This window comes from Labeo rohita, chromosome 9 (genome assembly GCF_022985175.1).
Source record: "Labeo rohita strain BAU-BD-2019 chromosome 9, IGBB_LRoh.1.0, whole genome shotgun sequence".
Taxonomy (NCBI): Eukaryota; Metazoa; Chordata; class Actinopteri; order Cypriniformes; family Cyprinidae; genus Labeo; species Labeo rohita.
The window spans coordinates 35,277,243-35,291,070 of NC_066877.1; the positions used below are offsets into that span (position 1 = coordinate 35,277,243).

Genomic DNA, 13,828 nt, shown 5'->3' on the forward strand with positions numbered 1-13,828 from the left:
AGAAATAGTGCAACTGTTTCAAATATTGGTAATAAATCAGTATATTAGAATAATTTCTGAAGTATCTTTGAGATATCACATTTTTTTATTAACATTTTGGTTATAATTTTTATATTTTCCATTTTAATTGTAGTTATTTTTTTTTCATCTTTTTTCTGTTTTCCATTTTTAGTATTTTTAATTTTAATGTTTTAGTTTTACTTATTTTAGAACATCAAGGTAAACTGAGTTAAAATGAGAAAGATGGCTAATTTTTTTTACATGTATTTTTAAATATTTTATTTACATTTTATTTTATTAAAAAATATGTATAATTAATTATTATTATTATTATTTTATTATTATTATTTTATTTATTATTAGTATTTTTTAATCTACGTTGTCCATTGTTTTAATTTTAGTTAATCATAATAAACCTGGTATTCACTGTCAGTTTTGATCATTTTAATTTGTCCTTGATGAACAAAAGTAAAAATATATTATAAAAATATATATTATGATTATTTTATAAGTGTTAGTAATTTACCACTTTTCTATTTTAGTTTTTTTTAATTATTTTAAATAAAGGGGTTTCCCCCCAAAAAGTTTTATTAATCAAATTTTCACAGGTTCAAATAAATAAATAAATATTTATATATGTATTTATTTATTTATTTGAACCTGTGAACAGTTGGTGTAACTGTTTCAAATATTAATAAATAATAAATCAGCATATTAAAATAATTAAAATAATTTCTGAAGTATCTTTGAGATATTACAGTATTTAATAACATTGGCTTAAATTTTTATATTTTCCATTTTAATTTTAGTTATTTTTTTCTCTCTTTTTTTTTTTCAATATTTTTAATTTTTCGTTTTTATTTTAGATTGACTTATTTTAGAACATCAAAGTGAAACTGAATTAAAATGAGAAGGGTAGCTGAATTTTTGTATATTTTATTTACTTTGTATTTTATTAAAAATATGTATAATTTATTATTATTTTATAAATATTTTTTAATTTTTCATTGTTTTAGTTTTAGTTAATCATAATAAACCTGGTATTTACTGTCAGTTTTGATCATTTTAATTTGTCCCTAATGAAAAATAAAAATAATAAAAGTAAAAATATATAATATAAAAATCTATATTATATCATGATAATTTTATATAATATTATTCTTTTGTAATTTACCACTTTACTATTTTGTTTTTATTTTTTATTTATTTAAATCAGGATATTAGAATGATTTCTGACGGATCATGTGACAATGAAGACTGGAGTAATGATGCTGAAAATTCAGTTTTGATCACAGAAATAAATTACATTTTACACTATATTTACATAGAAAACCCTTATTTTAAATAATAATAATATTACTGTTTTTTCTGTATTTTTGATCAAATAAATGCAGCCTTATAGAGCATAAGAGCCTTCTTTAAAAAAAAAAAAATTAGCTGTAACAGCTGAGATGTTTTACCTTTACTGGTTGAAGCAAACATCCATATGGTATCTGTCTGTTATTATGAGAGTAAATATAGAAACATCTGCTCCATATACACTGGTTTTTGTGACGTGGTGAAGAAAAATCAGTGCAAAACTGACATGCTTTGTTCAGTCTGTAATTCATTCGGTTTGCACATGTAAACACAGAAATGACACGATATAATAGTCATAAGAGTGACTTATAAATCCATGAAATAATTGCTATTTTCAGTCAAAATCCTATACAGGCCATAGAAACGAGAAGATACACTGACGTGCCGCAGCAAGCGCTGTTTTTGCATAACAATCTCTCCAGACCGCCTCGAGCCCTGCATGAAATTTTCATTGGCATTTGCTGAATAACAAACCCTTGTGTAAAAAGAGGCTCGGGTTGTTGTTTCCTTCACTGAGTCACACATCAGAAAACCCAAGGAAAGTAGCAAGGGGGAAGGGGTTTCATATTTGGCTTTACACTCTTTCCCTGTAGTCGTCTCGTCTTCTCCCACGACCGCTCTCATGACGCTTCTTATTAGCCGACGTGGGTGGACAAACGCCAAGCTAACATTTAAAGGGACATTATAATATTGCACAGCCGCTGTGACCTGTAGACTGTAGGTTATAGACTGTACATTTTGTGCTTTGACTGCATATGCCTTTTAGACTCAAAAAATTGCAAAAGGAACACGAAAATGAATTTTCCCAGCATTAATTAAATCTATAAAGTAATTTGTTTTGCCTGCCAGGACTGTCAATAGAAATGTTACAATTGTAAATGTTACAAAAAGTCTTCTTAATATAATTTAACCAGTGCAAAAGAAGTGCAAAGATCTGCAGAATCAATATACATAAGTACACCAGTAACAATGTGTACGTAAACACAAAAATGAAATAGATGTGAGGAGGAAAAGCCTTGATATAAATGTGAACGGTCACAACATCTTACGTCTTTAAGACAAGTGTCACTTTTATATTCACACAGAAATCATTCAAGGACCTCAGAACGTATTAAACGGACGGTACAGAAGAAAAAAAAAAGTTGTAATTGATTTTGATGCATGGTGTGTATGACAATATGGCGTGAATCTCACAAAAACCCCAAAATTTAAAAGAAAAAATATTTTGCATTAGAAAAGTGAACCTGGTTTGGAGGACCAATAAGATTTGTTTCATTGTGACAATTAGTTATACTTGTTTTTATTGTTGAATTAAATATTACGAGTATTTTAAATAATGTATTTATTTAAAGCAGACTGTACAACAATTTCCATTTGTACACTGCAAAAAAAAAAAAAAAATATATATATATATATTATTTTTATTTTATATATTTTTAATATATTTTTATATGAATGTATGTTATGATGTATAAATAATTTATTATTTCAATAATTTTTCCACATTCATGGGAATTACAGAATTACTAATAGTATTTATTTATTTATTATTATTATTTTCAATATGAAAATGGAAATGGGGAAATTGTGCTTAATGGTCTAGCAGGATGTCATAATGCAAAAGAAAATGAATAACTAAAAAATAATAGTAATAACTACACTTCATTATTCATGTAATATATCAATAAAATATACATTTATGAATATGAAATATCATTTATTATTTGATTTGTTCCACATTTAATGATTTTTATTATTATTGTTTTTTTTTTATTAATATTTTATATTTATTTATTTTTGCAATATGAAAATTGGGAAAACATGCTTAATTGTCCAGCAAAATCTCATAATAGAAAAGAAAATTAATAAATAAAAAATAGTAATAACTAGGCCTCATTTTCTTTATGTATAATATAAATAAAATATACAATTGTAAATATAATAGTAATGCATTATTTAAATATTTTTTCCACATTATTTTATTTATTTATTTTTGCAATATGAAAATGGAAACAGCAGAAAATGTGCTTAATTTTCCAGCTAAATGTCATATTGCAAAAAAAAAGTAAGAAATAAAAAATAATAGTAATAATAGTAATAAATAGTAATAATTGGGCTTTATTTTTTCATGCAAAACATTAATAAATATACATTTAGAAAGAAAAAGTAATTTATTATTTAAATATTTTTTTCCACATTCATGATTATTATTATTATTATTATTATTATTATTAGTATTAGTATTATATTTTTTAAATTTGTAATAAAAAAATGGAAATGAGGGAAAACATGCTTAATTGTCCAGCAAAATGTCATGGTGCAAAAATAATAATAATAATAATAATAATAATACATTTTAAAAAATAGTAATAATTAGGCTTCATTTTCTTTATGTGAAATTTAAATGAAATATACATTTATAAATATGATGTATAAGTAATTTATTATTTAAATGTTTTTTCCACATTAATGATTATTACTACTATTGTTATATTTTTATTATACATTTTTATTTGCAATATGAAAATGGAAATGGGGCAAAACATGCTTAATTGTCCAGCAACATATCATAATGCAAAAGAAAATTAATAAATAAAAAATAATAGTTATTAATTAGGCTTTATTTTCTTTATGTATGATATATAAATAAATGTGATTATTAAATTTTTTTCCCACATTAATGATTATTATTATTATTATTTATTTTTTATTACTAGTGTATTTTTTATATGCAATATGAAAATGGAAATGAGGGAAAACGTGCTTAATTGTCCAGCAAAATGTCATATTGCAAAAGAAAATAAATAAAAATTACGAATAATTAGGCTTCATTTTCCTTATGCAAAATATAAATAAAATATACATGTATAAATACAAAATATTTAATTAAAAATGTATTTTAAAAAAGTTTCTTTCTTTTGAATTTTAGGTGCAATTATATTTTTGTGAGATTAACCTTAATATCCCCCAGATAAAATGTATTCTCCCAAACTTTTTTTTTTTAATTAAGACAAATTAAATTTGTATTTCAAAACTGTGTGAACGTCGTCCTTTTCTCATGAACCTCCAAATAGTCCGGTTCGAAATGCAGCTTAGCTTTCAGTTCCCAGTATTCGCTCCTGTTGGGCTCAATGTAGACGGTGGCTGGCGTCGAGCAGTAAACCATGGTCTGCTGTACCCTTTCCGGATTCAAGTATTGATGTCTCACATCAAAGTCTGGCGCGCAGTGAGCCGATGCATGTGTGCCATGCTTACATGGTAAATTACCCCTGTAAGAGGCCTGCTGGTCCCTAGCCAAGATATCTCGGTAGAAGTAGTTGTCATCCAAGATTGGAGAGTGTCTGTTGAGGGCGTCTGGAGTGCCGGCGCTGAACTCGGAGCTTATCGCGTTGCTCCCGATGTCTTCTTCCGAATTGGATGCCAGAACTCTATTGAGTTCTTCGAAGTCTCGGTAACTCTCGATTGCGCTCCCTTCGCTATACGGGCCATTTTTCGCAGCGCCTTCCACCGCAGGCGGGATGTACTCGTAGACGTGGCCCGCCGACGTTCTGGATTTCGTCCTGTCGGTGTAGATTGCGTTGAAGGAGCTCGCATTGGCAGTTACCGAAGCCAAGCGTTCAGACTTTTTACGCCGCTTCATTATGACGGCAAACAAGCCTGCGGCGACGAAAACTGATAGTATAAAAAGTAGCAACAAAGCAAGTATAAGAACAGAAAGGGGAACCGCAGGATACTGCGTATCATAATCCAAGGCTGTTTCTAAAGTAATAGTACTGCCCGGAAACGATTCCTCCGAGGGCGGCACGACGGAAGATTGCGCGTTTGAGCTTTCCGGGCAAAGATGCGACCCGCGAACGTATCGCATATCTTCTCCCGAGAGACTCAACGGAGATTCGCAAATGACGCTGTTCACCACGGTACCCGTGCTGAGCTGCTCCAACCAGTTTTTCATCTCCACCGCAAGACACGAGCAATCCCAAGGGTTTTCGAAGAGATCGATCTGGACCAGAGACGCAAGGTCTTCTAGAACGCCGCGAGCTGGAAGAGTTCGAAAGTGGTTGCTCCGCAGATTCAACCGAGCTAGGCTTAATCCGTCAAAGACGCCTAGTGGTAGAGTCTTGAGGAGGTTGTTGTTGAGAAACAGCAATTGAAGATTGGGCGCCTGCTGGAAGGCGCCAACCGCGATCTCTCGGATAACGTTGTACTCCAAATAAAGAAACTGCAAGCTTTGTAGACCGTAAAACATATCCTCGGTGAGGCGCTCGAGTAAGTTGCCGTTAAGGTAGAGCCTTCTCAAGTGTATAAGCTGGCCGAATGTCCTATCGTGAATGATTGCGATGCGATTATTGCCTAGGTGGAGCAAATCCAATCCGGTTGCGCCATTAAAGTCAGAACTGCACACGGAAGAGATGTAGTTTCCAGTCAGATACATCTTTTTGGGATTGTACGGCTTGGGATCAAGATCAGAAATGTTTTCGATTTTTCTCTCCTGGCAGTTGACGTTCAACCCGAGGTCTGAAATTTGCAAATTGCATGTGCACGCATTAGGACAGTCTAGAGGAACGGGTGATTTGGTTTGGTACGCCAACATCGGACCGTAATTCTGCGGCTTGCTCGAAGACGAGCGCGAAGTGGGTTTGACGCGGAGCTTCCCAGACAAACGGCTGCTTTTTGTGCCACGCAAGATGGTTGAGGATGCAAATCCTGGTAGAAAAGTCGCTGACGTGGTTTTGTAGAGAATCTCACTGCTGTGAGCCGGTTCTGCGCGCATTTCGTATTCGGCGATTGCTCTGCGAGGACACAGTTCTTGCTTTGAGATTTCATCGAGGTCTCGTCCGTGCAATCGGAAGGGAGTCTCACAAACCACATCTCCAACCAGCGCCGTGTAGGATATACTCTCGAGCCAGGCTTTTAGTGCGATGAGTTCGCATGAACAATTCCATGGGTTTTCTTCAAGCTGCAACTCTACAATGTGACTCAGGTGCTCCAGAAGGCCGTTGTAGGGAAGCACTTTGAGTTGATTGCCTCTCAGGTCGAGATGAGTTAAAGGAACATACTGAAAGATGTTGTTTGGCAGAGCGGAGAGCAAATTGTCATTGAGGATGAGCACTTCCAAGTGACGCAAAGCGCTCAGGGCTTTCGGCTCGATGTGGCTAATATAATTATAGTCAATCTGTAGGTACTCCAGGCTTTCGAGTCCGAGGAATGTGTCGTCCTTTAGTGCCTCGATTTTGTTATTGTTTAGATGCAGTCGCTTTAATCCCTGGAGTCCATTAAATGCACCGCCTTCGATTTCTGATATGTCGTTGTTGCCTAGATGCAAATTGGTGAGGCCTTCGTAATGCACAAAGTCGTCGAGTGAGACTTTCTTTATCAGATTCCCTGTGAGCAGGAGATGATATGCAGTGAAGTGTAAAGGCGTTACCTCAGACAGATTGTTAATTCCTCGGTTTTCACAGCTGGCTGTAAAGATCCCGTCTCTGTCTTCGCAGAGGCAAAGGCCTGTACATATATCCTCATAAATGTTGAACATCTCAATTAAGGTGAAAAGCGTGGCGAAAGACGATATGGCCAATATCCACATATGCATGTTTATGACGATGGATGGTGGATGTGTAGAGATGTGTGCTGTCATCTGAAAAGAGAAAAATGCAATGTTAATTTATTAACAATAGCAATTCAGCATATAAAACCAATGCTGAATGCAAATAATAAAATGCAGCTTATTATATAAGCATGCATAATATCAAAATCATATAGAGAGTACAGAAACTGGCAAAAATAGCATTTCTGTTTTTCTGTTTTCCAATGCAAATATCTAATCAACAAAAGTAATAGATTTAAAATGCATTTATTTTATACTAAGTATAGTTCAAGTGTATTAACATATTTACTGACATATCACTCGAGACTTACTGATAAAAAATTGTAATGAAACTTTATTTGGAATACTACGCTGTAAAATGTTTTCACCAGTTTCAACTTAAAAACTTAAGTTCAGCAGCTGCCTTACAATGTTAAGTTAAATCAACTTAAAATTACAAGTCATTTCCGCTCACTACAATAAAGTGAGTTAAACTGACTTGTACTTTTAAGTTGATTCAACATAAAATTTTAAGGCAGCTGCTTACGTTTTTAAGTCGAAACTGGTGAAAAACCTTTTACAGTCTAGTATTCCAAATAATTTTCACCAGTTTCAACTTAAAAATGTAAGCAGCTGCATTAAAATTTTAAGTTAAATCAACTTAAAACAATTTCAACTCACTACAATAAAGTGAGTAAAACGGACTTGTATTTTTAAGTTGATTTAACTCATGAGTTGAAATGACTTGTAGTTTTAAGTTGATTTAACTTAAAATTTTAAGGCAGCTGTTAAACTTAAATTTTTAAGTTGAAACTTCTGAAAACTTTTTACAGTGTGTTCCAAATAGTTTTCACCAGTTTCAACTTAAAAACTTAAGCAGCTGCCTTAAAAATGCAAGTTAAATCAACTTAAAACTACAAGTCATTTCAGCTCACTACAATAAAGTGAGTTAAACTGACTTGTACTTTTAAGTTGATTTAACTTAAAATTTTAAGGCAGCTGTTAAACTTAAGTTTTTGAAACTGGTGAAAACTTTTTACAGTGTAGTATTCCAAATAGTTTCCACCAGTTTCAACTGGTTCAAACTTAAGCAGCTGCATTCAAATTTTAAGTTAAATCAACTTAAAACAAGTCAATTTATCTCACTGCAATAAAGTGAGTTAAACTGACTTGTACTTATAAGTTGATTTAACTCATGAATTGAAATGACTTGTATTTTTAAGTTGATTTAACTTAAAATTTTAAGGCAGCTGCTAGTTTTTAAGTTGAAACTGGTGAAAACTTTTTACAGTCTAGTATTCCAAATAGTTTTCATCAGTTTCAACTTAAAAACTTAAGTTTAGCAGCTGCCTTAAAATTTAATCAAGTTAAGTTAAATCAACTTAAAAATACAAGTCATTCCAACTCACTACAATAAAGTGAGTTAAACTGACTTGTACTTTTAAGCTGATTTAACTCATGAGTTGAAATGACTTGTACTTTTAAGTTGATTTAACATAAAATTTAGCAGACTTTAAATATACCAGTTTGTAAACTAAAAGTACAACTGCATGGTATTTTTATTAGGTACATAAGATGTAAATATATTTGTAGTATACTTAGCATGAAATAAATGTATTTTAAATACATTTTAGTATAATTATTTTTCACTAGGAAAGACAAGCAAAGTGATTTATGGTTTTGTGAAAATGCATCAAAATTTCTTGCTTGCTTAAAGCAAGAAGACATCTGGCAAATCAACTTGTTTTAGATTGTTCTTCTTGCCTGCAAACAGATTTGTTCCCTGTCTTGTCAAAACAAGACTTACTATCTTACGTCATTTTGTTTCTCACATAAATGTATCTTGATTCAAGGCTAAATAAGAAAATAATGTTTGCAGTTTGTCAGCATGGACATGCTGTGTGAAATGCCTTCAGAAGCACTGAAATTCAAAAACTATTTCGAAACCAGTTAGCTTATGTCATTTTAATCCTTGTTGCATATTGCAGTTTATATAAATGCATTTCAGTGTTTGATTTTAGAGGCATTTTTCTTAAATTTCTTCATAAAAAACAGGTGCCACTTGATGCACATTAAACTCTGGATCCTTGAAGCAGCCTCTTGATTTGTCTAGATCTCATATTGTGGAAGGCACACAGGCACACAGTAGGATCAAATATAACCGTAGGCTAAGCGCTGCCAGCTGTACATATACTACAGCCAAAACAAGCGATATGCATGATGACATCTGTGTTACATGAGACAAAAGCCACTGCTTCAATGCTGCTGTTCTGACTTTGTAATATCAGACGTTTTGAGGCGAGCTGTCTGTCCACTTGTATTTCACTGAATAGGAAGAAATTGCAACACTCAGTATGGTGCCTTTAGTCCCGCCTTACAGGTAAACGAGTCAATAATTTAATAGAAGCATTGCCTATTTATGCATGCTTGAATGTGCATGCAGTGAACTAATGGTGCATTCAGGTCATGTCGGAAAAATTTTATTTATGAGTTGAACGCATATGAACGGCATCACAATAACGTAATTACACGTTGGGAAACTTTGGATTGTCCGATTTGGGTGCCTGTCGGTGATAAAACATGGATGATGCAATGGATGCAGTGTATGTAATCACAATGAACATTCTTTATTTATCATTTATTTGTAAACTTTATTTGGACTACTGCTTGTGCACAATGCACATTTCTTAATATTAAGCCTAAAATATGGTTTAATGTCACTATTGATGAGGATTTTATGATTTTTAAATAACATTGGTCTTTAAATGCAATATATATAAAATGTACCTAAAGTACACTTGCAATAGTAGATTGCGGACTACTTCCACACAATTAAAGTGCATTAACTACAAAATTAGTTGTTCCAATTTAGCAGACTTTAAATATACCGGTTTAGTATAGAGTACAATGGGGCTAAAGGCACACCTTAAGAAAAAAATGTGCTATATATAAACGTTTGTATTGAACATTTATGGAGCAACAAATTTTGTGTGAAAATAAATCATACAAGTTGTTTATTTTGTTTTAAAATCTTAAAAATGTATGAGGTGGCAAGGGAGGCCTTTTACCCCACACATGGTGTAAAAGGCACACTGTATTTTAGCTAAAATAATGTTTTTATAATAATATCTAAGTTCATACTTGTTAAGAACAACCACTTTAGCAATGTTTGTACTATTTTCTGCTTATTTTAAAAAATAAAATAATTATTTTATGTTCAGTAAATATATTGTCATTAAAATGTTAATGTAAGAAAATATTTTAAAGTACAGAAACAAATTAATTAAAAAAATTAAAGATTCTGAAAGCATTGAAGGAGATCCCAAAATGATTGAATATAGATTTACAGTAATAACAAATTATATTTTATTAGATGATGTGATTAATATCATGTTTTTAAATATGATGGTTTCATTCTGAACATGTGATATTTGCCATCTGAATATAACCATGTCATGTCAACACATGGAAAAGTCAGCCATCTAGTAATTATCATGTTAATTATTATGTCTTTTAGCCACAACAGCAGGGGTGCTTTATAGCCCAAACACCATATTTTTACATGTTCTTTTGCTTTTTAAAAACTGTTGCTTTATTTATCTTAAAACGAAAAATGATCAAGAAGACATTTATCTCAAAACATATGTATTTATTTTAGCGATTCTCATTTGCTACTTAAATCTACAACATTTTAAAAACATCAGATATTAGATATTAGAAGCACAGAATCAACTTTGGCTGCTGCCCGCGATCGCGTCATAGATCAGTCAAATTTGCACGTGCATCTTGAAAAGCTGATGTTTTGTAAAACGCTACGCCACGTTTTTGTGCCATTTAGTGGTGTAGAGAAAAATAATATCAAAGGTGCCTTTTACCCCAGGGCGTCTTTAGCCCCATTGTACCCTAAATTTATTTTTCACAGGAAAAATGGATGGTAAATTGCCATCTGGCTCAAAACAAAGTCGAGACGTTGTACGACTTAGCGACACGTAAATACGGCATGACTTAAGTTTGGATCCTCACACTAATTGCGCCATCTTGTGACTTAAAATTGTTAGAACGACAATAAACCATTAGTAAAAACGTCATCTAGCTGCAAAAACTAAACAAACAAACAAAAAAAAAACGACCGATGCACATCAGTCGGAAGATCGACATGCATCGAGTTGGATCAGAGAGAACGTAAAATAGTTGAAGCAACATTTATTTAGTATAAATAATAGCCTATAAATTAATATTAGGCAATAATGTTGCAGTGTGCATTGCTAAGCGATTCTTTTCTACGTATACCAACTGACTATTTTACTCAGCTGTAAATTATTTTACAATCTAGATCCGTTTCGTGCCCGTATATTTATTAACTGGTAAGTAGCCGTGTAACAAGCGTGATAATATACCGCCAGCTGGTCGCCTTCATGATGATATACAATCATCCTGTGAGGTTTTCTTTTGCGATAGTGAACGAATGACTGCATTATAGCGTTCTTGAATTGCATCCACTGTGCGTTGGCATCAGAGTAAATCTACAAAAGCGAGACTGATAGGAGCTGGAAAAAAAGTTGAACGACGTTAAACGCCTCTCTCCTGCTCTCTCTCTCTCTCCCATGAACATGCGAATGACAGATTCACTTGCTTGCTTGTGAATTTCCGTTGCACATTTTCCCGTTCGAGGGTTATTTATGTCTGACAGACAGCGAGGCATCACGCTATGGCATTGATTCACTCACTCCAATCTCTAATAGCAGCGAGTTTGCCAATAAGTTCTCCATCGCCGCGTATTGCAATCGATCGCTGTCAAAAAATAAGTAAAGACAATTCCCAAACAGTCAATGCAAATGTTGTTATCTTACCCGCGTGCACCGCAAAGCAAAAGGCGCATCTCATCTGGAAAGATGTTTTTCCCTCGCCGCTGTTGTTGTATTTACATTTTAATTCGAGCTCATCTTGGTTTCCCGGATTCCAGTGTACGGTGATGCTCGTCAGGCAACCATTTCTCTGACTAACATGACGATGACTCGGAAATCGCAAAAGCTACATCCCACAAATGTGGGAGGGGGAGGAACAAAACACTGGCATATGATGATGATGAATGAATTAAAATGAATCACGTTTATTAAATCAAACACTAGGGTCAGCGAGGGAGAGAAATGGCCACTGCAGTGGCCATAAAAAGTATTTGGGCACTTGAGTCATACTTATGGATGTCATTGCATTAGATCCAGGCTTTTCAGCATTTGCGCACCCAGGGACAGCATATGTAAACTGTTCTTTTCATTATTAAATTACATATTTTAGCTGATGTTCATTCAAGTTGATATAAATGTAATTAAAGTTTTAAATTATGCAGGGACACCCTGCAGTAGATATCAAACCAAGTGTCATTTATTTTTAAAGAAACAGCCACGTTGTGTGCCAAGTGTGAAATAATAAAACAAGACACCTATTTTTTGACGCCTGCTGTGAACATGGAGAACTGACTTTATACATTCACTATAATAACCAGATAAGGGTAAAAATGATAAAGCTGGTAAAGAGAAAATATCCAATTTCAGCACAGACACCTGCTGTGATATGTTTAGATGTTTTTTAGTAGTTCATCCAAAAATGAAAATTGGCTGAAAATGTACTCACCCTCATTCTATCCAAGATGCAGATGAGTTTGTTTCTTCATCAGATTTGGAGAAATGCAGCATTGCATCACTTGCTAACCAGTGGATCCTCTGCAGTAAATAGGTGCCATTAGAATGAGAGTCCAAACAGCTGATAAAAACATCAATAATTCATTCATTCATCATTAAGACGTTTTAATTTTAAACTAAAATGCTCAAAAATGGGTCTATAATCCATAATAACACTTCATGCAATGAAAAAGTGGTCTGGTCTGAATCAGGAGAGAAATCTGCACAGATCAAGCTTTTTTGACAGCAGGAGATGGACTTTTTCACTGAAGGAAGTGTTATTATGGATTATGGACTCGTAAAATGTCTTAATGGTGGATTTGTTTAAGCTTTTGTCTTCTCAAGACATTAACTGATGGACTGGAGTGGTGTGGATTGCTTGTTTATTATTGCGACAGCAATAATCAAACAGCAATAGATCCACTGCAGTGAATGGGTGCCGTCAGAATGAGAGTCCAAACAGCCGATAAAAACATCACAGTAATCCAAAAGCAATCCACACCACTCCAGTCCATCAGTTAACATCTTGTGAAGCCAAAAGTTGCATGTTTGTTTGAAAAAAATCGATCTTTTAGACACTTTTAACTTCAAATCAACGCTTCTGGCTAAAACATGAGTTCATAATCCATAATAACACTTCCTCCAGTGAAAAAGTGTATCTCCTGTTGTGTCTCACATCAGAATCCACCAACATAATTGCTTAGAGCTGTTTTGGACTGTTTTGACTTATAAACGGTGTTTGATCTGTGCAGATTTCTCTCTTGATTCAGACAGCAGTATTATGGATTATGGACTCATATTATAGTCTAAAATGTCTTAATAGTGGATTTGTTTAAGCTTTTGTCTTCACAAGACATTCATCGATGGACTGAAGAGGTGTGGATTACTTGTGGATTATTGTGATGTTTTTATCAGCTGTTTGGACTCTCATTCTAACGGCACCCATTCACATCCGTTGGTGAGCAAGTGATGGAATGCTACATCTCTCCAAATCTGATGAAGAAACTCATCTACATCTTGGATGGCCTGAGGGGGATTAAATGCTATACTGAATTCTAGTTACACTATGTGCAATGATGCATCATTTACAGTCATTGTATGATCCATATGTAATAAAACCACACATTACACATCTGTAATTAAGAGGCATTTCTATTTTCTGTCCATCATATCAAGCAGATGCAACTGATACAGAAACTGCTTCGTA

At 33.3% G+C, this 13,828-nt stretch overlaps 1 protein-coding gene across 1 annotated transcript; it reads right to left on the bottom strand.

Annotated features, from left to right (window-relative positions):
* Positions 1-2,826: 2,826 nt before the first annotated feature.
* slitrk5b (SLIT and NTRK-like family, member 5b) lies at positions 2,827-11,937 on the bottom strand. The gene is made up of 2 exons (XM_051119946.1): positions 11,794-11,937; positions 2,827-6,994 (listed from the first exon to the last, which is right to left on the bottom strand). Exon 2 carries the CDS (start codon positions 6,992-6,994, stop codon positions 4,388-4,390), a length of 2,607 nt encoding a protein of 868 aa, XP_050975903.1. The 5' UTR covers positions 11,794-11,937; the 3' UTR covers positions 2,827-4,387.
* Between the last annotated feature and the right edge of the window lie 1,891 nt (positions 11,938-13,828).

What these genes read in the sequence shown, in the direction of transcription:
- slitrk5b (XM_051119946.1), bottom strand. Translation starts at nt 6,994, where the DNA reads ATGACAGCACACATCTCTACACATCCACCATCCATCGTCATAAACATG.